General features: G+C 39.8%; 1 protein-coding gene and 1 pseudogene across 7 annotated transcripts in view; both read right to left on the reverse strand.

Annotated features, from left to right (window-relative positions):
- Positions 1 to 3,992, reverse strand: part of LOC148880251 (SNARE-interacting protein KEULE-like) — a 113,950-nt gene extending 109,958 nt beyond the window's left edge. For 2 of the 7 annotated variants that reach the window (XR_016104506.1, XM_088962119.1), the window contains exon 1: positions 3,645 to 3,988. Coding sequence is in view for 2 of the 7 variants with exons in the window: in XM_088962119.1 (XP_088818245.1) it covers positions 3,645 to 3,714 (70 nt within the window). In the remaining 5 variants the exon portion in view is untranslated. Of the gene's footprint in view, positions 1 to 3,644 lie in introns of all 7 variants that reach the window. The other 5 variants (XM_088962121.1, XM_088962120.1, XM_088962118.1 and 2 more) reach the window with 4 other exon arrangements.
- Positions 3,993 to 7,563: 3,571 nt separating this feature from the next.
- Positions 7,564 to 17,812, reverse strand: LOC148880252 (uncharacterized; annotated as a pseudogene).
- Between the last annotated feature and the right edge of the window lie 8,192 nt (positions 17,813 to 26,004).

Below are 26,004 nucleotides of genomic sequence, written 5' to 3' on the forward strand. Positions count from 1 at the left end.
AATGAGGTGAGAATGAAATATCTTTGTAACAATCTGGGGAAATTCGATTTATATGCTTCAACTTGAGGAGGAATGTTACTAGGCATATATATATGGGTATTTTCAATAAAGCAAGGTTGGTTATGTTAGTAGGCATAAGTGGGTATTTTCAATAGGTACAAAGCAAGGTTGGTGGCAAAAGGGTATACCCAAGTATAAAGCATTGATTATGTTGGGACTTTTGCTCCAGTAGCAATGATGAACTCTATTCGGGTTCTCTTGTCACTAGCTGCCAATCTGGATTGGGAATTACACCAAATTGATATAAAAAATGCATTCCTAAATGGTGACTTGGAAGAGGAAGTATACATGGTTCAATCACTGGGTTTTTAAGCCAAAGGTACTAAAGGCAAAGTGTGTAGGTTGAAAAAATCTTGTATGAATCAAAATAATCTCTTAGAACTTGGTTTAGTAGGTTTCATATGGCAATTTAGTAGGTGGAGTTCGAGCAATGTCACTCTAATCACACCCTCTTTGTTAAGGGGAGTTAAGGGAGGGTTGCAGCACTGATTGTATATGTAGGTGACATTATCATCATAGGTGACCAAAGTTCTGAGATACAAAAATGGATGGAGTTTCTGGCTATCTAGTTTGAGGTAAAAGATCTAGGACCACTACAGTATTCTCTTGGAATCAAGGTTCCCGCTCCCAAAAGGGTATCTTCGTTTATCAAAGGAAATACATCCTAGATCTATCATAGGACACAAGCAAACTAGGTGCAAAACCAACTAATACCCCTATTGATTGTAATCACTAGTTGGGTGGTTGTGATGGAGAACCTTTGAAGGATGTAAAATAATTTCAAAGGTTAGTGGGAAGACTATTGTGCTTGTCTATGTCACAGCCAAATATGCACTCTCCTAAGGTACCACAGAAGTTGCTAAGAGAGTTCTCAAGTACTTGAAGAAATATCTAGGAACTGCGTTACTCTTCAAGATAGCAAAATCACTTAAAAGTGGAGATTTATATTGATGCAAACTAGGTAAGTGTTGTGAATGGCAGGAAGTTCACCAGTGGATATGGGTACTTTTGTGAGAGGAAACTTGGTGACATGGAAGAGTAAGCAGCAAAATGTGGTTGCTAAATCAAGTGCTAAAGATAAATATAAGGCTATGGCTCATGGGGTGATTGAAGTGCTTAGGATAAAGAATTTAGTGTGTAATCCTTATGTTAGCTCCAAAGAGCAACTTGGTGATGTTCTTACAAAGGGGCTTCAGAGTTTGACACAATGTTACGTGACATATCCAGATGTAAACCGCCTATCATCAATACAACCTACTCAACTTGCATATGTGTAGGCTTCCAATTTCATGAGGCCATGTTTTTCAAACAAAATACCCTTTCTTGGTGTATCTTTTAAGTAACACAAAATCCTTTCTACCGCAGTCATGTGTATCCCTAGGAGCATGCATGAATTGATTAATAACATCTTACTTTACTTTCTCTCATTTTATAACCTATTAGAGATACTCCTAAGTTCCTGCAAAAGACATCATTTTTTATCCTATCCTATCTAGTGGTTCCACTCAAAGACAAATCAAAATCCATGTTCATGAGAATTTGGAAAAAGTTTTAGTGTGGGCTGCCAACCTGCAACCTTCCTATAGCTGGGCTTGGGACTAGTTGTGTAAGACGAGCTCACACTGGGTATAAATGCTATTTGCTTATATACTCGACAACAACCTACAAATGGCTATTTTTCAAGCAACAACTTCCTCCTTCTCATATGCATGAGTCAAGCCTTTCATATTCTTTGCTCATAGAAACTTGAAAGACAGTTTCACACTCCTTTGTGGCTTGATTAGAAATTCCTACCCACCCACCGGGAAAGAGATGGTAACAGATCTTTACCGGTATATGGAAAACACCATCTTTTCCCAGAGTTCAGATGGGCTACACATTTGTTGTTACAATGCAGGCTACACTTCATTCCGCATTGTAACGCGTTGCTCTTCTGGGGAAAGAAGTATAAAAGTAACGGGAGGTGGGTCAACACTCCCATTACTCCTTTTTTTCCTTTTTTCTTCAAACAAAAAATGAAAAAAAAAAACATTTATCTTTTAACCCTAGCTCACCCTAAAAGTCTATGAAATTTTACTGTCTAAAACCTTCCGCCCACACCCAAAAACTCAAAGAGAGAAAACAACCGGTTCATGTTTTCCATCTGATGAATAGAGAGAACATAGAACCTATTGAAATATTTCTCTTCCAATATTCTTCAAGTCCTCCACTGCCCAAGTATTTGTTTCTCCAATTAATTTTCTACCCATTGAGAAATTCAGTCCATCTCTATTATTCAAAACCGTCCTCCGAGCAACACAAACAAAAAAAAATGACAAATAGAGAGTATACCTTCCCAATGCCCACAAACGATAGTTATTATGGCTCTTGCTCAAAATAAGTCCATATACCTTAATAATTGAGAATGGAGGCTTTGGATGCCTTTGATGTCTCTAAAATCACATAAATTTCTTATATAGTACTAATTATTAAACAATATGACGCCAGCTTCATAAATCTTGATAGCTTATTACACCTCTTTAAACAAGCCCCTATACCTTAATAATTGAGCATAGAGGCTTCAACCTTCAAAGACATGTCTTTGAAGATCTCTAAAATCACATAGAAGCTTCAAATTTTTTATACGGTATTAATTGGAGCATGTTAAAAGAACGAGACACTGGGCAAACAAGAGGGGGAGAGGAAGAGGTTCAGGAGTTCAACATTGTTGCCGGCAGTATTAAAGGGGGAAGGGGATTATAACAGTTGGTCAAACAACTATTTATGAAGTTTTATCCTGTTCAAAACCTTCCGCCCAAAGTCTAAAACCCATTCAAAACATAAGTTTCACCCTGTTCAAAACCTTCTGCCCAAGACCCTGAAGAATCAATGTATGTCTTCCATCTGACAAATAGAGGACACAGGACCTGCCGAAAAGCTTCATCTCTACCACCCTTTTTCAAGTCTTCTTCCACCGCCCAAGTATTTGTCTCACCAGACTCCAGGAGATGCTCTCTTCATTGTATTTCAGGGAGGACAAAGAATAGAGAGGACCTGCCGAAAATGCTTTTTTCATTTTTTTTTGTTTGAAAAAAAAAGGAAAAAAAAAAGGGAATAACGGGAGTACCAACCCACCTCCCGTTACTTTTACACGTCTCTCCAGAAGAGCTAACGTGTTACAACCCGGATGAAAGTGCAGCCCGCGTTGTAACGACAAATGTGCAGCAAATCATCATGCTTGTTACTATTAACGCAAGTAAAATTGAATGTAGATACGATCTTCAGATCAATAATAATAGCAATTCCATGGGTTTAATATAGATGTTCAACAAACAGTCACCAATTATTCTTCTATCGAAAAGAAACCGCTTTCAATGCATCAACCATTGCAAGTATCCAGCATGCCCTCACGGATCAAACAAAATAAGATTAGAACTGCAACTGTATTTAGATCGTGGGAAGCGGTAAGAAATGCCAAGTGCAATCTCAAACACCATTATAACTAACGAAAGAAATTACAAGCAATCAACATTGATGAGGAAAGGCATCGAATGAGAAGGAAGAACAAATTCAAACAGAAGATTAGAGAAAGAAAAAGAACTTACTGTCACGGCTAATTTGCTTGAAGGTTTTGTACTCGCCATGAGACGAGAAATCAGAGTCCGACATGGACATGATTCAAGCTTTGAAACCAACCAGCCTCCTCGCCTATCAATCAATCGATATGGAAAAAGAAATGGTGTTGCAGCAGTCGAAATCTAAACAAAAAGAGACAAATTGTGTTTCGTCGTGTTTGTAGAGGCTGAAAGAAGGAGGAGGAGAATAATCTTCAAATGGTCAGAATTGTGAGACGTGTTGACCGTCGAACGTTAAAGAACAAGAATTTCGCTTTCCCTCCGCGAGAGACGAGAGAGAACCCAACTCGATGCCGAGGAATAAAACCTTCCACTCCATGCACTCCTTGGAATTGCCTATGAATAGGGGGGGGCGGGTGGCACTGACACGCTGTAAATGGATCGAATCGGAGAAGATCCAAATTCGAATCTTATCATATCGGATTTCTAACGCATTCCGGTCCAATTCGGATTTCAATCGGATATAGAATATTTTAAGGGAAAACTTTCCGATTAGTAATAAAACTTAACAATTTAATACTCAAACTTTCAATATGTCTCAATTCAGGTGTTAATCAATTCGTTAATCAATCATTAAGTGGCATTTTTAAAAAAGAAAGAAGTGTAATTTAATTTTCTTTATCAAGTGTAATCAAACATTGTCAAGATTTAGAACCGTTTATTTTTTATTAACATTTGAATGATTGATAAAAAAATTAAATAACACTTGAAGAGCATTAATATCTTTTCAAATATCATTTAACGGCTGATTAATGGATTGATTAACATTAAATACTCGATTGACACATTTTGGGCTTAGTGTTTAGCTTTAAAAAAATTACACTAAACCCAAAGTAGAAGATACTAATCGAGAATTTTTCTAAATTAAACTAATAGTTTATAAAATAAACGGATCTTTATTAATGAATGGATCCATAATTGATCCAAATATAAACACATCGAATTTGGATAACCTTAATGGGGATTGAACCTCGGGCAATCCGATACTACCGAAACCAGACTAAGCACAAATGATGACATACAAAGTCTCACCCGGGGCAGGCCAGGCTACAAATGGTCGATCTAGAATTTACTATGATGGGTCCCATAACAATATGATAATATGATCTAATATCCGAACATCGCAAATATGATGTGCCCCAGTTTCTTGGTAAGATATATGAACACAGGTCATGTTGGAACCCTAGTGATACACAATTTTTGTTGTGAACAGATCTCAATTCTAAATCATCACCCTACCTGTCCATCATGCATGTTATTGGAGTTCACATCACCCCACAGGGGGCCGCCCCACTATACATCCTCGTCATGTATAGGGAACATCTCCCGATGATAGTACCAGTCTCGATGATGTCGTCATTGGGAGATGTTTCCAATACACGGCGGGATGCGTTGTGGGGCGTCGTGGGTGGCCCCTTGTGGGGAGGAGATGTGATCTCATGTTATTAGTCATTTATTAATGTAGGACATTTAGAATCCAGTAGAGTGGATTGTTTAACATTGTGGACCTGACACTAGGTTAGGATCCCTGTCGAGAGTTCGAATAAATTATCAATTGATCTTTAGCTATTAGTATGGTGGACATTTTTCACTAATAGAAATTAGAAAAGTAACGACCGCTGTTCATTCGGTCATGAAACCTTATGAGAGAAGATTTGGCCCTCCACCAATATCATGACATGTGGCATCTCAAAAACAGATGGATGACACCTGACACCACGTAGGCGATAACCTGCCTTAGCCAAAATGATGGAGACCTAAAGACCTACCTCCAGAGACCTACTAGAGACCTGGAGACCTACCTCTAGAGACCTATTGGAGACCTAGAGACACGGAGACCTACCTTTGGAGACACATGGCATCCAAATTACACCTTCGTGCCTAGTTAGTGAGCTAGCTTAGTAAAATTAGCTCGGAGCATCTCACTCGGGCCGACCTCTACCTCGGCGAGACTGAACTAGATGACCTCGTAAGATTACGGTGAGTTGTCCTATGTGTCGGCCGAGCAGAGAGAACCTAAGGCGACCTGCGAGGAAGAGCTCGCTAACTGTCCCTAGCAGCTCGCTACCAATGGCATTGATAGCACGACCGTTAGAATGGCTCACCGTGTTGCACACCAAATTCTACGCGAATGAATCGTAACTCCTACGAAAATGTCTCAACTGGCACCTTAATGCACATGAAAATATGGAAACAACTCCACAAAAAGCTCAAGACTTTTACCCTGAGCCCCCAGAGTCTAGGGGCCTATATAAGACGTCTAGATCCACCTAGAAAGGTATGCACACTAATACCCTCAAAGCTCCCTTATGTTCTTAGAGATTACTCCTACACACTCACTGACTTAAGCATCGGAGTGCCCTCCCCAGGTAAAAACTACCCGGGCACCCTCACCTCCTTTCTTTTTATAGCTCGTTCACACGGATACCAGCTCGACATATAGCTCGTCACTGCTAGGTTGGGCCCCTATTCGAGCCAGATCACAAGACACGAGGGAGCGTCAAGATTATGCATCACCAATTCCTTTTTCAAAGGTTTGGCTGATGGATTGGTGACAGATGGTGCTTACATGACCTGCAAGGCGAAGATGAAAATGGAGTGTTGATTGATGTGTGCACAATTTATATATAAATTATGGTGTTTATGCATGGTTTTGGTGCTGATTTGTGTGAATTCTTATCCTAATTTACCCTGATTTTAGAAAATTATCTAAGGGGACAAATCTAGGGGAAAAAGAGCATAAAACCATGCTAAAAGAGGCCAAATTGGAGGTAATACAGCCTAGCTGGGAGCAAGGCCCAGCCAAGAGGTCAAAAGAGGGCTATTCGACCCTTAAGTTTTGTGGCATGGCTCATGAAGATCCAAACTCTCACATAGCCAACTTCTTGGAGATTTGTGACACTTTCAAGCACAATGGGGTGAGTGATGATGCTGTTAGGATGAGGTTATTCCCATTTTCATTGAAAGACAAGCCCAAGGCTTGGCTGAATTCATTGTTGGCTGGATCTATAGCCACTTGGAGTGAGATGGCTAGTCGATTCCTCTTCAAATACTTTCCTCAATCCAAGACAACAAAGATGAGAAATGACATCATCACTTTCTTTCAACAAGATAGCCAGTCTTTGTATGAGTCTCGGGAGCGCTATGAGGAGTGTTAAGGAAGGTCCCCCACCATGGACTTCCTATATGGCTGCAAGTGCAAATCTTCTACAATGGTCTAACTGAAGCAAACAAGACCATCCTAGATGCGGCAGCCGGGGGCTCCATCAACAATAAGACCCCTGAGGTGGCCCATACACTCATAGAGGAGATGGCAGCCAATAATTACCAATGGCATTCAGAGAGAGCATAAGTGAGGAAGCAACATGGTCTTCACAATGTGGACTCATACACAGCTCTATTTGTGCAAATAGGTGCACTTAGCAAGAAAGTTGATGAGATGCATATAGCAGCCATGAATGTGCAGTTCGTGACATGTGATTGATGTGGGGGAGGCCACATTAGCACTGAATGCCAAGTTGACAGTCGGTTTAGGCAATCCACAGAATAGGTAGACTTTGTTGGCAACTTTGCAAGGCAGCAAGGAAATCAGAACCACCATGCCTTTAACCCTGGATGGAGGGGCTACTCGAATCAGTCATGGCCAAATCAGCATGGGCCGAAGCCCTTTCCCCAAAATTTCCATCAGCCGGAAAAGAAATCTAACCTAGAGGAGCTGATGACCAAGTTCATAGCTAGTGCTGAAACTAGATTTCAAAACCAAGAGGCTTCAATAAAGAACTTAGAGAATCAAGTTGGGCAGTTGGCGCAAATGATTTCAGCAAGAATACCAGGCACTCTACCAAGCAACACATAAGTGAATCCATGAGAACGAGTGTAGTCTATCACTTTAAGAAGTGGTAAGGAGTTGCCAGAAGTAGAGAAGAAAGCAAGGGATGAAAACAAGGCAGATATAACCCTTGAAACCGGAAACAAGAAGGAGGAGCAATCTGAACTGCAGCAAGCAAGACACCAACAGCTGCAAGTTCCCTTTCCCAATAGGCTGAAGCAACACAAATTGGAGAAAGAATTTGGTAAGTTTCTTGAGGTGTTTAAAAGTTTACATATTAATATCCCTTTTGCTGATGCTTTAGCCCAGATGCCACACTATGCAAAATTCTTGAAGGAGATGTTGGCAAACAAAAGGAGATTGGGTGAAGTGGCTATAGTTGCTCTCAATGAAGAATGCTCGGCAATCTTCTCAACAAGCTAACCTAGAAGCTTAAAGATCTAGGGAGTTTCACTATCTCATGCATGATAGGCAGTTTAAAAGTTAAAAAGGCATTATGTGATTTAGGAGCTAGCATAAACTTGATGCCATATTCGGTTTTCAATAAATTGGGGTTGGGAGAACCCCAACCCACTAGAGTTGCATTGCAGTTAGCTGATAGATCCATAAAACATCCAAGGGGAATCATAGAAGATGTGCTTGTTAAACTAGATAAATTCATCTTTCCAGTTGATTCCATTGTATTAGACATGCAAGAGGATGTTGATGTTCTTCTTATCCTAGGGAGACCTTTCCTAGCTACGGGAAAGGCAATGATTGATGTCCAACAAGGGCAACTCAACCTTAGGATTCAAGATGAGGAAATAATTTTTAAAATGTCTAATGCTATGAAACATGCATCTTCTAGTGATGATTCATGTTACATGGTTGATGTTATTGACTATGCGGTTGATGATTGCTTTCAGGTTAGCAGGTTGGTCGACCCCCTTAACCTTTGCATACAAGAGGGAGGAGCTGCAAGAGATGAAAATGAGGAGATTCAAAGCATGGTATCATACCTGAATGCCAATCCACAGTTTCAAGGGAAGAGATTTCTCAAGTTGGAGAGCTTAGACAGACCTCCAATACCAACAAGCAAGCTTTCAACCCAAGAACCTCCCACCCTTGAGCTGAAGCAACTTCCACCACATTTGGAGTATGCTTTCTTAGAGGCATCATCAGCTCTACCGGTAATCAAATCAGCAGCATTGAGCCCTTTGCAAAAAGAAAAATTGTTGAGAGTGTTAAGGAAACACAAGACAGCATTAGCTTGGAAGGTAGCCGACATTAAGGGCATCAATCCATCGGTATGCACACATAGAATTCTGATGGAAGATGGCAGCAAGCCCTCAGTTCAGCCCCAAAGACGCCTGAACCCGAACATGAAAGAGGTGGTGAAGGCTGAAATCATTAAGCTCCTGAATGTCGGGATTATTTATCCTATCTCTGACAGTTCATGGGTGAGCCCCGTACAAGTAGTACTGAAGAAAGGTGGCATGACCGTTGTTCCGAATGAAAGAAATGAACTCATCCCGACTAGAACTGTCATCGAGTGGCGAGTATGCATTAACTACAGAAAGTTGAATGAAGCCACACGCAAGGATCACCTCCCTCTCCCGTTTATTGACCAAATGTTAGAGGTTGGCCGGGCATGAGTACTACTATTTCTTGGATGGGTATTCAGGTTACAATCAGATTCAAATTGCACCAGATGACCAAGAGAAGACCACCTTCACTTGCCCTTACGGTACCTTTGCCTATAGAAGAATGCCATTCGGATTGTGTAATGCTCCGGTAACTTTTCAACGGTGTATGATGTCAATCTTTTTTGATATGGTTGAAAAGTTCATGGAGGTTTTTATGGATGATTTTTCAATATTTAACTCTTCATTTGATGCATGTTTGAACAATTTGGAGAAGGTGCTTAGGTGGTGCAAGGAGACACTTCTAGTGCTGAATTGGGAGAAGTGCCATTTCATGGTGCAAGAAGGCATCGTGCTTGGGCACAAGATTTCAAAGAGAGGAATTGAGGTTGATAGAGCCAAGGTGGAGACAATTGAGAAATTGTCACCACCAACATCAGTCCGAGCAGTGAGAAGCTTCTTGGGACATGCCAGGTTTTACAGAAGATTTATCAAGGACTTCTCCAAGATAGCCAAGCCATTGTCCACTTTGCTTCAGAAGGAGGTGGCCTTTGAGTTCATAGCTGAATGCCTACAAGCATTCAACATCCTAAAGGACAAACTGATCAATGCACCCATTATGATAGCACCAGATTGGACACTTCGATTTGATCTGATGTGTGATGTGAGTGATTCAGCCGTAGGAGCTGTGTTAGGACAAAGATTGAACAAACACTTTCATCCATTCTACTATGCTAGCAGAACTTTAAATGGTGCTCAACAGAATTACACCACAACCGAAAAGGAACTATTGCTTTTGATAAATTTTGTTCATATCTGATTTTGTCCAAAGTTATTGTGTACACATATCACTCGGCATTAAGGCACCTACTCACCAAGAATGATGCAAAACCGAGGCTGATTAGGTGGATCCTCTTGTTGCAAGAATTTGATGTTGAGATCCGTGACAAGAGGGGCACCGAGAACCTAGCTGCTGATCATCTTTCTTAGTTAGATAATGTAGATTTAGAGGAAAAGGCAATCAACAACATCCGAGAGAAATTTCCGGACGAACAATTCTATTCCATTAAGATAAATTCATCACCTTGGTATGCTGATTTTGCAAATTACCTTGCTGCACATGTTATCCCTCCTCATCTTTCATATCAGCAGAAGAAGAAATTCTTCTCTGATGTGAAACATCATTTGTGGGAGGATCCCTTTTTGTACAAGCTATGTGTAGATTAGATCATAAGGAGGTGTATCCCTGAGGAGATGGAGTCGGTGCTCCGGTACTGCCATGATAGAGAAGCGGGAGGCCACTTTGGAGCCAATTGCACTGCAGCCAAGGTTTTGCAATCCGGTTTCTATTGGCCTACCTTGTTCAAGGATGCTCATAGGTATGTGTCTGAATGTGATCAATGTTAGAGAGTAGGTAACATTTCCCGGCAAAACGAAATGCCCCTCACTAATATTCAGATTTGTGAAATTTTTGATGTATGGGGTATAGACTTCATGGGACCCTTCCCGAATTCTTTTGGCAATAAGTACATCCTAGTGTCTATTGATTATGTATCTAAATGGGTGGAAACCATGACTTTACCCACAAATGACTCTAGGAGGGTAGTACATTTCCTAAAAAAGCTTTTCACCTGATTTGGCACACCCGAGCTATCACTAGTGATAGGGGAACTCATTTCTGTAACACCTAGTTTGAGCGACTGATGTGAAAATACGGTGTTACACACAAATTAGCTACCCCATATCACCCTCAAACCAGTGGCCAAGTAGAATTAGCTAATAGGGAGCTCAAGAGAATTCTAGAGAAGACTGTAGATTCTGCTAGGAAAGATTGGGCAATCAGGTTAGATGATGCATTATGGGCATATAGAACTGCATATAAAACACCCATTGACATGTCTCTCTACAAGTTAGTTTTTGGAAAAGCATGTCATTTACCTGTTGAATTGGAACATAAGGCATATTGGGCACTAAAATTCTTGAATTTTGATTCACAGGCCACAGGAGCAGAGAGGTGGCTGCAGCTGAATGAGTTGGAGGAGTTCAGACTTGCCGCCTATGAGAATGCCAAGGTTTACAAGGAGAGAACTAAAAGATGGCATGATAGAAACTTGTTGAGACGTGATTTCCATGTGGGCCAGCAAGTGTTGCTATATAATTCCCATCTCCGGTTGTTCCCAGATAAGCTAAAATCGAGATGGTCTGGACCTTTCACCATCATACAGGTTTTCACCTATGGAACCGTAGAGGACACCCACCCGACATAGGGCACATTTAAGGTGAATGGTCAGTGCCTCAAGCCATATATAGTGGGAGGAATGTTGCCTACTCCATCCACTGTACACTTAGATGATCGATGATCTCACTAGAATGTCGAGTTTTGGATGAGCTGTCATAAACTTTCTTATTTGTTTTCTGCTTTTCTTATTCTTAGCATTTGAGTTTAGTTTTTTTTTTTAGTTTGGATATTAAACTGGTAGGCTACTGATTTCTCTCTTTCTAGTTTAATGTGATTCTTAGTAGCTAAAGGCTTTCTACCAAAAGAACTATTGCAGAAGTTGAGAATGATCTTTAGGGAAGTCCTCTAAACCCCTCTCCTTACTTGATAATGTTCTTCATGTTATTACCCTCATTGTTGGATTTATTTATTGTGCTCCCTAACACTAGGAACATTGAGGACAATGTTCATCTTATGTGTGGGGGAGTTAGGCTGGGGCTATGCACCTCAATCAGCCCAACACTTATATACATGCATTGGCAGGCCAAATAAACTGAAAATCCCCTTAAGATCATTGTTGTTTATTAGGTGAATTCAAAGAGGGAATACAATGAGTTGAGAGAGACCACTGTATGTGTTTGCATTTATTCTTGTGAATGATCCAACTTAGCACAATGCATGAGGTTAAAGGAGCTGAATATGACTTTCATCATGACCAGCCCTAACTACCTTCATATGTATGAGGCACTTGATTGCATTATTAATGATCAGTCGAGCTAGTCACATATGAACTGTTAATGTATGAGGTTCAACAACTGCAAAAGAATTGACTTCGCTATTCTGAGCTGAATAGTAAAACTAGCAACTTGGAATATGAGTATTGTTATCTGCCTCAAGCCTGTGACCAGTGTGAGATGAAGCATAAAATACACTCACACCAAAAAAAAAAGAAAAAAAAAAGAAAAAAAAAAGAAAATACCCCGTGTGAGATGGAGCATAAAATTCACTCACACCAAAAAAAAAGGGGGGGGGGGAAGAAAAGAATTTGGTGATGGCTGAGGTTCAAAGACACAAAATGCGATTGAACACTCAGTGAGGTGTAGTTACAGATTTGAGACCTAGCAAAGTGATGGTTAATTTTGGTGGTCAAGGAGCTGATCTACATGTTGAATGGGAGTGAAAGTTGGAACTTGAAGAATCTCATATTCTCCCCTTCCTTGGCTCTTATGTATGTGATAAGAATGGTAGTTCATAGGAATGGAGCAAAATACTTACACAAGTTTCCCAACCACTCAATGCATTTTCCTCCTAAAAAATCATCTGAGAATAAGGGGGGTTGATCAGTTTATGGCTGATGTCTTTGCTTGAGGACAAGCAAAAGCTTAAGTGTGGGGGTGTTTGATGTGTGCACAATTTACATATAAATTCTGGTGTTTATGCATGGTTTTGATGCTGATTTGTGTGAATTCTTACCCCAATTTAGCTTGATTTTAGGAAATTATCAAAGGGGACAAGTCTAGGGGAAAAAGAACATAAAGCCATGCTAAAAGAGGCCAAATTGGAGGTAATACAGCCCAGCTGGGAGCAAGGCCCATCTACAGCCTTCCAAGGGAGCCTATTCGGCCCAGCAAGGAGGAGGCCCATTTGTGGCTCAAGAGCAACCCAAATTGCAGCCCAAAAGAAGCTAGGGGCGGCAACTTCTAGAAGGTTCAAGAGAAGCTAAAGGCACCAAACTTTCTAGATAAGAGAAAGGGGCTGAAGAAAAGGCTATAAAAGGAGAAGAGAGAGGGAAAAGGGGGTCGAATACCTTTTGGGGTCAAAAAACTTTTGGGGCGAATTCCTTTTGGGGAGAAGAGAAAGATAGGCGCAAGAGAGGAGAAGAAAGGAGAATATTCATGAATATTCAAGAGAAGAAGAAGTTGATTTTGAATTTCGAGAAGAAGCCATTGGAAGAGATCAATCTAGGTAGGGTTGTTCATAAGAAGGCCCAACCCGACCAAACCGACCGACACGGACCAACCCAACCCGAGTCGACCGGGTTTTCATCAGCACTGGTTGGTTTCTGGTTGTACAAATTCATAAACCGATGGTTCAGGTCGGTTTCGATTTTCTTGTGTGAAAACCAAAACCGAGCCAAACTAAACCGACTTAGTTCCTACTTAACTATTTAAATATAATCTATTTTGATTTTAAATTAAATTGACCTAATCTATTTAAATATATATTTTGATTTTAATTTAAATATATTTTATATTTAAAATTGTTAAATAAAGATATTTCAGTTTTACATAAAAACTTAAATATCTGACAACCCAAACTTGCACCACACAAGCACATGGGCCATGGGGGGCATGGATGAACTTAGAGCCAAAACCGACCCAAACCGACCCAACCCGATTCAAACCGACCAGGTCGGTTTTGCTTAACACTGGGTCGGTTTCGGTTTCCATCTCAGGTAACCTGACTAGGTCGGGTAGGTTGGAAAAACCTCAGTAAACCGACCCAACCAGACCCGTGAACAGCCCTAAATCTAAGTTGTCTTCTTCCTTGATTTCTACATAAGTGGTAATCGAATTCAGCTAGGGCTTTCATGTTTATTTTCTCCATTAATTCAATCTTTCTTGCCATAATTGAATGACGTTTCATGTAATTTCAGATATGTAATTAGTTCTCTAGGGTTATTAGAACGGATTAGATTCAATTTTGATGTTTCTTGATTAGAAATTTAATTGTTAGAACTGCTAGCTCAATTGATCTTAATCTTTGTAATGTTTGAATTTCTTGAGAAAGAATTTAGGCAATCTCAATTCTGTTTGGCTGAACTGTTCTTCTTTCTTGGAGTTTTTAGATTGCTTGAGAAAGAGTCTAGAAATTTGGATATGCTAATCAAGAACCAAATTGAGTACAATGTTAGAGATAACTTGCACAATTCGGTTGGTGATCATTCAATCTGAAATGATGCCCTAGAATTTCTAGATCTTAATGCATACATGGGGATTAGATTCTTACTAGAGATAGAAGAATCATCACTCATGCATAGGATGAACATGCGCTTGAGAGAGGTTGTTCATTGCCTTGGGGTTTCACCAAACTAAGGTTGAATCCTAATCTAATCAAATGGCCTAGAGATCTAATTGCTGAATCAATTCTGTGCATAATTAGCTTGTCTTCTCAATTTTCTTGCAAAGTGTTTGATCCAACATGTTAGACGTAGTTTGCTAGTTAGGATTTCAGTTTTGCATTAGATTTACAATTCGACTAATCAGATAAGAGTAGGCTGATATACTACTAGTAGTTGCTGCATAAGTCCTCGTGGGAAACGACACTCTATTCATCACTCTATTACTCGTGCTGCTAGTGCACTTGCTAGTGTAGAAAATACACATCATTGATCTACTCCTCAGAGAGAGCTCTCCAACCTCAAAGTTACAACCTCTACCATCCGCATATAGGAACCAAGGTTTTAAAAATCGATCCAGAACGGCAAATGTTCTGGTCTCTGGTTTATTGGTCAATAATTTGACTGTTTGAATGAATGGGTTACTAACCAAATTAATGGTTTGGGGTTTTTATAGTTCAGTCCATCTTAGAAATCTGACCCCCATCGTAAATGTTAGATGAATCCTGCCTGTGGATTGATGCCAAATTCATGGGTAGGATGCGATTTATAGGGGGGGCTACTAGTAAATTAGGAGGGGGGTTGTAATTTCATATTTTTGAGGTGGATTATAGTCCACCTATCTCTAATGGTTTTTACCAAATACTAGATTAAAGGTGAAATGGATCTGATTGCCTCGATGATTCCCAGGCCAAATGGTCTGACTGTCCACACCAATAGTGATGAGGGGTAATTTGGTCCTTCCAATCATACAACGACATGTGGCTTCCAGATGACACATCGGCACCAAGTCAGCGAGATAGCTCAGTAAAATGAGCTCAAAGCATCTCATCTAGGTTGACCTCTACCTCAGTGAGACTGAACTAGCTGGCCCTGTAGGATTACGATGAGCTGTCTTAGTAGTCAGCTGAGCTATAGGGACTTAAGGTAACCTGCTAAGGAGAGCTCGCTAACCACCCCTACAGTTTCACCTTGGCAAGGATGAGCTAGTAGACCCATAAGATTATGACGACCTGTTCTAGGAGCCGGCCGAGTTGAGAGGACCTAAGGCGACCTACAAGGAAGAGCTTGCTAACCATCCCCAACAGCTTGCTACCAAAGACGCTGATAGCGTGACCGCTAGAACAGCTCACTGAACCGTGCGCCACAAGTCCCGCGAGCGACTTGTATCCACGTGAATCTAGCAATTGACACAGTAACACGCCTTATACTGCGGAAATAGCTCTGCCAAAGGCTAAGAGACGTTGCCCAAGGCACTTGAATGCCCGATAAGCTATGAAAGGACCCTGAATCCACCCAAAAGGTATGCACACTGATATACTCTAGCTCTCTCACGTTCTCAAGAGATTCCTATACCACCTTTCTGACTTAAGCATCAGAGTGTTCTCCAAGGTAAAACCTACCCAGGCACTCTCATCCATCTTTCCTTGCAGCTCGCTTTCAGCTCACACACTCAGATAACAACTCGGTAGTGCAGCTTAGCTCTACCAGATTGGACCCTTGTTCGAACCTAGTCACGAGACATGAGGGATCAACCAGATTGCGCATCATCAAATAGCGATTCGAATACACTGTCAAGAACACCTTCCGTACTTATATCTTATTATTTATGAGAGATGTTCTTAATACATGGTGGTATGTGTTTGTGAGGTCGGTGTGAGGAGCAGATCCCAATTTAGTAAAATGAGAGTTTTGGGCTTAAATGTCTAACTACATATATATAACTTATGCTCAGTCCAAGTCCAATCCAAATATCGGTTTAACCACTAGGATTATGCTCAATCTAGGTCCAGTCCAAATATCCGTTTAACTACTAGTTTAATTTAGGGTAAAACACTTAAACCTCCCCTACATTTTTCTCATAAATATGTATACTTTCCCTGTGCAGTCCCTTGTCTGTCTAAAATGTCTACAGCATCTATAAAAACAAAACACTTTTGCCCTTTAATGTGTTTCAAATTTTCAAAGTGAGCCATCGAAGTTACTCAATCAAAAATAACAACCCCTTTGATCTTTCTAATATAGAATGCCCGAAATTTCCGAACTAATAAGGATCAACGTTTTTCAAAAGTACTCGCTCTAATGGTGTTATCAATTCAAATTTGGATGATTGAGTTCAGGCTTTTTTTTAATCAACAAAAGCAAAAGATCCTTTTATGCTTGTAGATAAAACAAACCAAAATTCTTTGCTTTCATTGTCCTATTTAAAAGTTCTAATAGAATAATAGTGTCCTTATTTCTTTGAAAGATGTAGTGCTAAGCAAGTAACAATCGAGACATGAATAACAGTACAATCAAGGGATGGTGCACTGATAGAGAGGCAATGCTCTTGATCAAGGGTAATTTGGCCCTCTAAATCACATCGCAATACACGGCTTTCAATTGATACCTCGGCACTGAGTAAGCAGATTACCTTGGCAAGTCGACTTGTAGCACCTCGCCCAGGACAACCTCAATTACCTCGGCTAGGCCAGGCTGATAGGTCTTCCAGCAAATAGCGACCTATTCTAGAGATCGGCCGAGCCTGTTGACTTGTCTCATAGATCCGTTAACAATCTGAGATCTCCGGAGTACTAATGAGTCAATTGTTAGGCCGGCCTAGTGCATCGCACACATTAGAGTTAATCGGACGGACCACAACCCTTGCAAAAATTATGTAACCGATGTAATTATTCTCCTGAGTGAATGGAAACGGCTCCGTGAAAACCTGAGACCCATTGCAAGAGGACTCATGTCACTCACATCTATATAAAACCCTCATTTTCACCTAAGAAGGTACGCGTGATTAAGCTCTTACATTCTCTTATCTCTTAAGAACTCTCAATACAATTCGCTGACTTAAGCATCGAAGTACCCACCTCGGGTAAAAACAACCCATACACTCTAATCCTACTTCTCTTGTAGAACAATACAGCTTGGCCATCCTTAGCTCGGCCTAGCGCAACTCGGTCACTAACAAGACAAGCATCCGAATCAACGTCCGAATCATCAGACACGTGAGAGCAGCTGGATCGCGCTAAATCAGCTCCCAACGTTTTCCTTATGCCTTTACCTTCTTTACAAGAGCCAACATCTTGAAGGTATTTCCTAAATGATGTCTTCATTGCCTGCAAATCGTCGGGAAGGAACTTGTGCTTCACCAAGAGATCCACGCAGACGTTGGTTCGTCACGTCAACAGTCTCACAAGGAAGGCGAGCCATAGCTTTCCTGATGTCTAGATCATACATTGGGTCATAGAGGTCATCATATCGAAGCCCATATTTCTTGAAACGTTTGGAGAGGGATTTCATGTGTTGAGCAGTGGACGAATTCTTTGATGGATTCAAGGACGGCAACATGGACAAAGCCATGGCTGCATAATTCTTTGAAACTCTCTCTCTCTCTCTTACGTTTGCTTCCTCTTTCCAGGTTTGAGTTCAGGCTTCATTGTCTATGAAGGGTCTCTTGATCTTTCTGCCTCAAACCTAAGGTGCAAGTTGGGCAGGTTGGGCCAGGTTTATGGTCAACCCAGGCCTTACCCTAAAATTTGGGCCTAAGACCCGAGCCTAAGGTCAAGCCTGATTTTCCCAACCCAAGCCTAGCCCGCCCTATAATTTGATGCACTCGGATTGGGCTCAGGCTCGGGCCGGGCTTGGGTCGGTCAATGAACCCACTTTATATATATATATATATATATATATATATATATAATGTTGTGTGTGTGTGTGTGTGTGTGTGTGTATGTATGTATTTATGTATGCATATAATATATATATATATATATATATATATATATATATATATGTATGCAAAATATTTATACAAGTGTTATATATACAAATATGTATGTATATAAATATTTAAATATGTATGCCATATTTACATATACACATATATGTATAAATGTATATAATTGGACCAAACTTGGACTACTTAAGGGATAGGCCCGAATCCAACCCAAAAAGTAAAAAATAAAACCCTAAATTCTTAGACCCGAACCTAACCCAAAGACCAAAAATCCAAACCCAATCTGTATAAAATTCTGAATTGAATTGATTTGGGTCGGATTGTGCCCGCCCAAGTTGCACCCCTACTCAATGCAATTGTGATGTTACTCAATGCAACCCTTACCCACCAGGTAGTTGGCATCTTGCAATCAAATTCCAAAGGATATTTGGATATGTAAATAAATTGAATGCGAATGACTGTTTTATTTTTACATTGAATGTCGAGCCAAATTTAATTTAGTATCTCTAGGATTTTCCGAATTTCGAAATGCCGCCTATTTGAACTCAATCCGATGCATTTGTAAGCTACTTACCATTCAGGAGGCCCCTCATTTGATGTGTTAAAGGGTACGTTCCTCTTTTTCGTAGTTTTTTTTTTTTCAAAATTTTCATGGCAGATCAGTCTTAGGCCTGGATACTCCCTGAAAGTGATCAAACCCCAAAACTCCTTTTATTTAGTGTATTGGTACCTCCAACATAATACAGTATGTCCAATAGAAGATGTATCATACTCGTATTAGATCAATACTTTTGAACCTTGATCACCACCAAGTGGAAAAAATGCATAATAGCAATCTATATTCACAAATCAAAGTGGAATGGCACAATGTCAGGCCTAACACTAACATTTACAAAGAACATTAAAAAAAAATTAAAATTCACAAATTGAGTTATAGTTAGAAACATGGGATCATTGACTTTTGTTGATTCAATTGATAGGATCTCTAATTCATTGTAGCAAAAACCTGGGATACAATCTCATTGCCACCAAAGTTGGGGGACTAAGGAGATGGGGGATGGGCTACCCCCATTGTGTATTCTCATTGTCATTAAGGCTGTGTTTGAAAGGGATGTAAAACGTCACCAATGTAAAAGTTTATGCCGGTTCAGTTTTATTGGCATTTAGATGAAGTGTAATCAAGATGGATGTAAAACTCTATTCCCGGGTTCAGATTTGTTGGTATTTGGATGGAATGGAATTTTACATCATAAATCGATGTAAAACCTCATCTAAAGTAAAGTTTTGCATCAACTATTGATGTAAAATGCCACATTTTTCGAAGCTTAATGGCCAAAAGCTTTTTATGGTTTGGTGTGAAACTCCATCGATGAAGTTTTACATTGATGAGGTTTTACACCGCTTCCAAACGTAGCCTAAGGCTCTATTTGCTTTGTGTGATGGGAAAGGAAAATATGGAATATTCTTGAATATTTGTCCCTTCCCATGTTTGATTTGTTGGATGTTATGAATGATATGGGATGAGAAAAAGGTAGCATTATAGGTCCCGAATTTTGGGATATGAAATCCCACCATTTTGGAGGAAAAGTAGTGGAAAAGGAGGGGGGGAACTTGCTTAATAGAAAAAAAAAACTACAATCCTAGTAGTCTTTTTAAGAGTTAATATTAGACCCATGACCCATGACCCATTAAAAAATTATTAATTATTTAACAAGGCAATAATAAAATAATTTAATTATAACTAATTAACAATTAATTTTAATAATATAAAATATTAAAAATAAAATAATAAATAATAAAAATATTATTAATTAATTATAATTATTTAATGATTAACAAAACATGGTTAATAATTAATTAATTAAGTAATTATGGAATAATTAACTAACTATTTTATTATTAGCCTAATTAATAAATAAATAATAAAAATTTTAACTGATTCAGAATAACTAGTAATACAAAATAAAATTTATTCATAATAAATATTAACTAATTAAAAATTAATTATAAAATTAATGAATAAAGATATTATTCATTAATAATTAATGAACAATAAAATTTAAATAATAAAAAACCACTAATTACCTAATTAATTAGTAAAACAAAAATATTAATTAATGTTAATAATTAATAAATTAAGTAATGAATGAATGATTAAACAATTATCTTATTACTAAGTTACATAATAAATAAATAATAAAAATAAGATTAGTTCTTAATTAATAATTAATTGACAAATTATCAATATTAATTAATTAGGTAATTAATTAATATTTCCACCCATTTTCTTTTCTCATCTCATCCTTTCCCATCCCACCAATATCTTTCCTCAAACAAAACACAACCTAAATGGATAAAGTAGCCATAGCCATGCTGACAATTATTTTGGGGTAAAGTAATAAAATTATCAAACCATTAAACAACTAATAAATATGAATATATGATAAATGAGTTTAACCATTTGCACTTTATTTGACATATCGAAGAACAAAAAGTAGAACTATTTCTCTCAAAATGATGACATGCCCAATAATTATACCTATAAAAACCTTTAAAATTTATGGAGAAGTACGGACATGTTCAATGCAGATTTCTGATTTCTATAGTATAGCTATAAACATTCAGAAGGTAAAATATCCACACTCTATGCACTCATACTCGCCCGTGAATTGGTATCAATTCCAAGTTGGCACCTACCCCAATGTACTTTGAGCCTACAAATTCTAACTTTGGGCTGAATCATCATTTTCCCAAAAATTTAAGAGAAAATGACCGATCAGCCCAAGATTAGAATTTGTAGGCTCAAATTACTGTTGGGGTAGGTGCCAGCTTGGAATTGATATTAATTCACAGGCGGACGTTGGTGCATAGAATGTGGGTTGTGATCATTTTGAATGTTTATATCTATACAGCATAAATAAAAAAACTTAGAGCATCTCTATCAATAGATGTATTCATCATTACTGATCCAATAATTGCTTGTGAAATTAAACTTTTTAGGTTTAAAGTCATGTCACTATCGAATAAACTCATTGAAATCAGAGATTTCCTTCGAGATTCAAGACAACTACTTAACTTTTCCATGCACCAACCAAAGGAATGGAAAAAACATGTGCTTTTTGATTTCTGATAGAAAATGTTTTGCTTTAACCAATCTTATTAATTGTACCTTTACAATGAAATATGGAACCCTTGCCACTTAGCAATTTGATCTAAGGGGAATACGAACCTCTAACTATAACTGGAGGTGAATGACATTGGTGGAAGTAGGAAGAAAATTAAGAAATTGTTGGACCAAGTGGTCTATGGCCTTTGATATCATCGTTGATGTGTTATTCATAGATTAACTAGAATAATTGCATCAATGTATTATTATTATTATTATTATTCATAAAAATTTATTATTGTTTATCTTTTTTGAACTATTATCCACTAAACTCAGTTATTGATTGAGAAAAAATCTGAATTTCAGGGACGTGTCTCATCTTAGTAAGAAGTCCCTAATGTTCCAAGAGGGAAAAAGGGTTGCTCCCTATTTTTTAGAACACACAAACGTTTAAATGGGAGTCCCTATAAATAGAGTCCTAAGAATGGCTTACTAGCACTGCGACTTGAGAAAATCTCTGTACCAGTTATTATGCTCATCCACATATCTACAAGAGTAAAAATTGGGTGGAAATAAGCCTCCACTTGGGATGTTAAAGAAGTTTTGAGCCCTGTCTTAAAATCTCATTATTATCAACCTTGATAAGCTTTGGGATTTCACTTTAGACCCCATTTATTAAACATGGGAGAATGACCAAAAACCTCAGGGTCAGAATTTATAGACTTAAAGTACATTTGAGGGATAGGTGCCAATTCGTAATTGATGTCAATTCACAGACGGGTATCAATCCATAGAGTGTGGTTGTTAGACCTTCTAAACTTTGCAGTCAGAATCAGAAATTACATTAGGTCTTATCCATCTCCAATTGGATAAATAACTTTATTGAACATAATCTTATCTTACAACTCTTGGCGTGGTACAAACGCACATGCAGTATAAATTTTTAAAATTGGATACCTGAATCTAAATCTGAATTGCGCTAATAAGTAAAGTGCAGATCCCAATGTAGCACAACCATCAACAGAGTCTCCCAAATGGTATTGGAACAGACCTGGTGATAAGCTGTAACGAACTAACGATTAAACTTTACTGTAAGAGAAAAGCTGCTTAGACTTAGGAGTGTTCATATTCTACCAGGCACGCAAAACCCAGCCCAGCCTGTATGCATTAATAAATAATATTTATATACGCATTAATAAAAGATATTAATAAATAATATTTATTCGTATATATCGATATTTGTTTTCTATGCGGTTTCTCGCTTTAGGAAGTTTAATTTTGTAACTTCATAAAACAGGTAGGCGTTTATTGGCACTTTGATGATGTGGTGCCTAATGGTACCTATATATCATAAATGTCTTCATTAATTGTTATTCTCTGTTTTCTAGCCACACAAGTATAAAATGTTTATTTAATAAACATAAACAGAACCAAACACCCTGATAAATATTAAATTGAGTACAGTAATGTAATGGATCAGATCGGATTTGAATTAGGGTATATTCGAATTCAATCGGACACTATTCATGTCGGATCCGATCCAATTGGAATTAATAGGCCTCAATTTAAATTTGAATCATATCGATAAGTCGGATATGATCCAATCCAACTTATTTTCTTTAAAAAATAATAAATTATTAAAAGAAAAATAAAATATCAATTTAAATAAATAAAAAACAAAAAATATAAGTATTTTTAATTATTCTCATTATATATGTCTTTTGATGGAGCATGAACTGGATGCTCCCTCCGGAAGGATGACCTGGAGCTTTGTTGTGCGACGAGCAGGTTGTTCTATAAAACAGTGAGCTCAGATAATCCGGGGTGGCTAACCCGGCAAGTTCACTCCGATGCTTAAGTTAGTATTCTTGCGGTAGATTGCGAGCTGGAAATGAACTAGAGTGCTAGTGTGCAGGTGATATATGCGTACCTGGGCCCCGGAGGGGTTGCTGCCTTTATATATAGAGCTACTGTGAGCCTCACGAAACAATTTTGGGATCTTCGGCCTGGATGGATGAGGTCTGTTCCCGTTTTATCTAGGGAGTATCATGCCAATTTACGATCCTTATCGTTAAAGCCTAATCGGGACGGGGATAGGATAAGGCCTACCATCGTGCGGCATGATCCCATGAGGTTCGGAGTCGCCTAGAGCCGATTATGTGTCACTTTGACTCCTATGTCACGAACTGGTTGGGACACCGAGGTGACTGATCTCTGAGCTCCCGACCTATTGACTAATCTCTCCTTGCTGAGTTGTTGCTTTGCTGGCGGATCGTATCCACATGTCCTCCCCATGCTAGGTTGGGTCAAATCACCCTTTAGCAATTGCCCCCCAACTCCTCATGCTAGGGGTCTTGACCTGGTGCAGGGAGTTCATGACAAGCCCAGGTGGATTTGGCACGATGACCAAGTGAAAAGGGGGGTGGTCCTCCTAGTTGGTTCTATGGGACCGCCCGGCTTGACCAGGAAATGACTCAGGTCGCGTCTCGGCTATGTGCGGACGTCACACTACTTATAAACTCTACGGACATCAAAGAATGTGGCCGATTTCCATGGGAGCCGACGGATCGTATAGATCACAACCGTTGATTGTCGGGTGCGGTGGATTATAGGGGCCGAAGGGCCCATTATCCTTGCCATAAATTGTGTGACTAAGCTTTCTTGAGAACGAGTGGAAGTCCTTTAGCTCGCCATTCTCTCCCCTTGTGTCCGAGGTCGTTACCGCCTTCTTTGGTGAGTTCGTCTTCTTGTGCTAGTTGTCCCATTTTCCTTTTTCTTTTTTCTGTCCAATATGTCTAGCCTTAGCACAGATATGGTCCTTAGCGATTCTAGTGAGCCCGTGGGTGCTGAGGTGCGGTCCTCAACTCCCACTGGTGAGGCTAGCTCTTCGCCGAAGAGCTCCTCTTTGAACCTTTCAGGAGAAGTGCCTTTACCCGGAGTGGGGCTAGCTCGGTTTGAGGAAGCCAAACCTCAGGCAGACCGGCTGACCTCTAGAGAGGGGGTCTCGCCTTCAACTTGAGGTCGGGACCCAGACAATTTCGGTCCTTCCACAATGACCTCGGACAAGTTGTTGTCGTTAATAGCTCGTTACCGTCTCCCCAATACCCTTGTCTTCAATATTCCCTTGGGTCAGTACCCTTGGGATCATGACCATTAGGAGGTTGTGGTTTTTGAGGAGCAGCTCGTAGCTAGGCTGCGCTTCCCACTCCACCCCTTCATCATAGAGATTATTAAGTTTTTTAACGTCACCAACGATCAGCTTCACCCAAACTCCATCCATATTATTGTTGGTAAGGTCTCACTCTTCCACGAGTATAACCGACCTCTCTCCCTAGATACCTTTAGCTCGATTTGTTCCACTAAGAAAAATTCTTCTTGTCTGATCGGTCACACCCGACAAAGTTACTATATTTCACCTCACCCCAAGTACAAGGTTATGTTCGATAACCCAAACAAGGTATCGGCTTGGAAGAGAATATACTTTTTTGTTCGGAACCCCAAAGGATGGCCATTCCCGACTCACTAGTGAGTGGCCATTAAAGACCCCAGGATGAGCCTGGATGCAGAGACCAGGGCGGTCATCCATTCTTTGAGGGACCTTGGCCTAGAGATGTAAGATTTCTTGGCTGAGGAGAAGCGTGTGCGAGCTGGGCTGAGTCCTCCTGGTAGACCTCTACCTTGGCACACACATTACTTCTCTCTTTTTCTCTTATTTGCACTTACTACAATTCGTAGCTGACCAGAATTTTTTTTTTGTAGGAGCTATGACGGGTGTCGAAACACTAACCTCCTGAAGAGTGTTCAGAAGGGGAAGAAGAGAAAGGCCTTGAAAATGTCTCGTTGAGAGGATGCTACCTTTTCAGTTCCTACCAAACCCGAAGTCGCTGCGCCAAAGCCTACCACTACCGAGTTTCCTGGGGAGGATGTTTGTCCCCATCCTCTGATTGTTGACCTAGAGGAAGATCAGGGTGAAGAAACCCCACCCCACAAGCCCTAAGGTACTTTAGTGCCCGAGCCTTAGCCCTCCTCAGCAAAGGAAAGCATAATGACTCTGAAACTTGGGCTCCTTAAGAGCAAAGGCGCAGTGTTTCCTGCGGAGGTCGCGGAGTGGCCTGACATGCCCACAAGTCAGCTTGGAGGAAGAGCAGCCAACTATGGTGGTAAGTAACCTATCTCTTCATCTATTTTCTTATATTTTTTCCTATAATACTTACGCTTGCTTTCCTTTTTAGGTGAAATCTACTATCCACTTGCTAGTCTATCAATCTGAGATCCGCTTGAAGCGAGCTCGGGAGGCTAAAGAGAATGTTCAGAAGCTTTATCGCGAGCTGGACCAAGCTCAGGGAGAAATTCTTAGGCGAAGAAAGGAGTTCAGAGCCATGAGGAGTTGATTCTGCTGCTAACGAAGGAGAAGAAGAAGCTCAAGGGGGAGAAGGAAGCTCTCCACTGGGAGAATGAAAACCTTGATGCAATGACCAAGGAGCGCATCAAAATCTTTGACACCACAATTCAGGAGGCGAGGATTCAGGAAATAGGTTGTGCCATCAAGGAGTTCAAGGAGTCCCCCATGTTTCATGACCTCCAAGTCGAGTACGGTTCTGGCTCGTATCGGTTGGGCTTCAAGCTCTACTGGTGGTTGGTGCGGCAGAAGTTCCCTGAGCTTAACCTCGGATCCATCTCCATGTCTTTTGTTACTCCAGAGATGGCGAA

Source organism: Nelumbo lutea, chromosome 1, assembly GCF_056320005.1.
Source record: "Nelumbo lutea isolate HS-2025 chromosome 1, American lotus-T2T, whole genome shotgun sequence".
Taxonomy (NCBI): Eukaryota; Viridiplantae; Streptophyta; class Magnoliopsida; order Proteales; family Nelumbonaceae; genus Nelumbo; species Nelumbo lutea.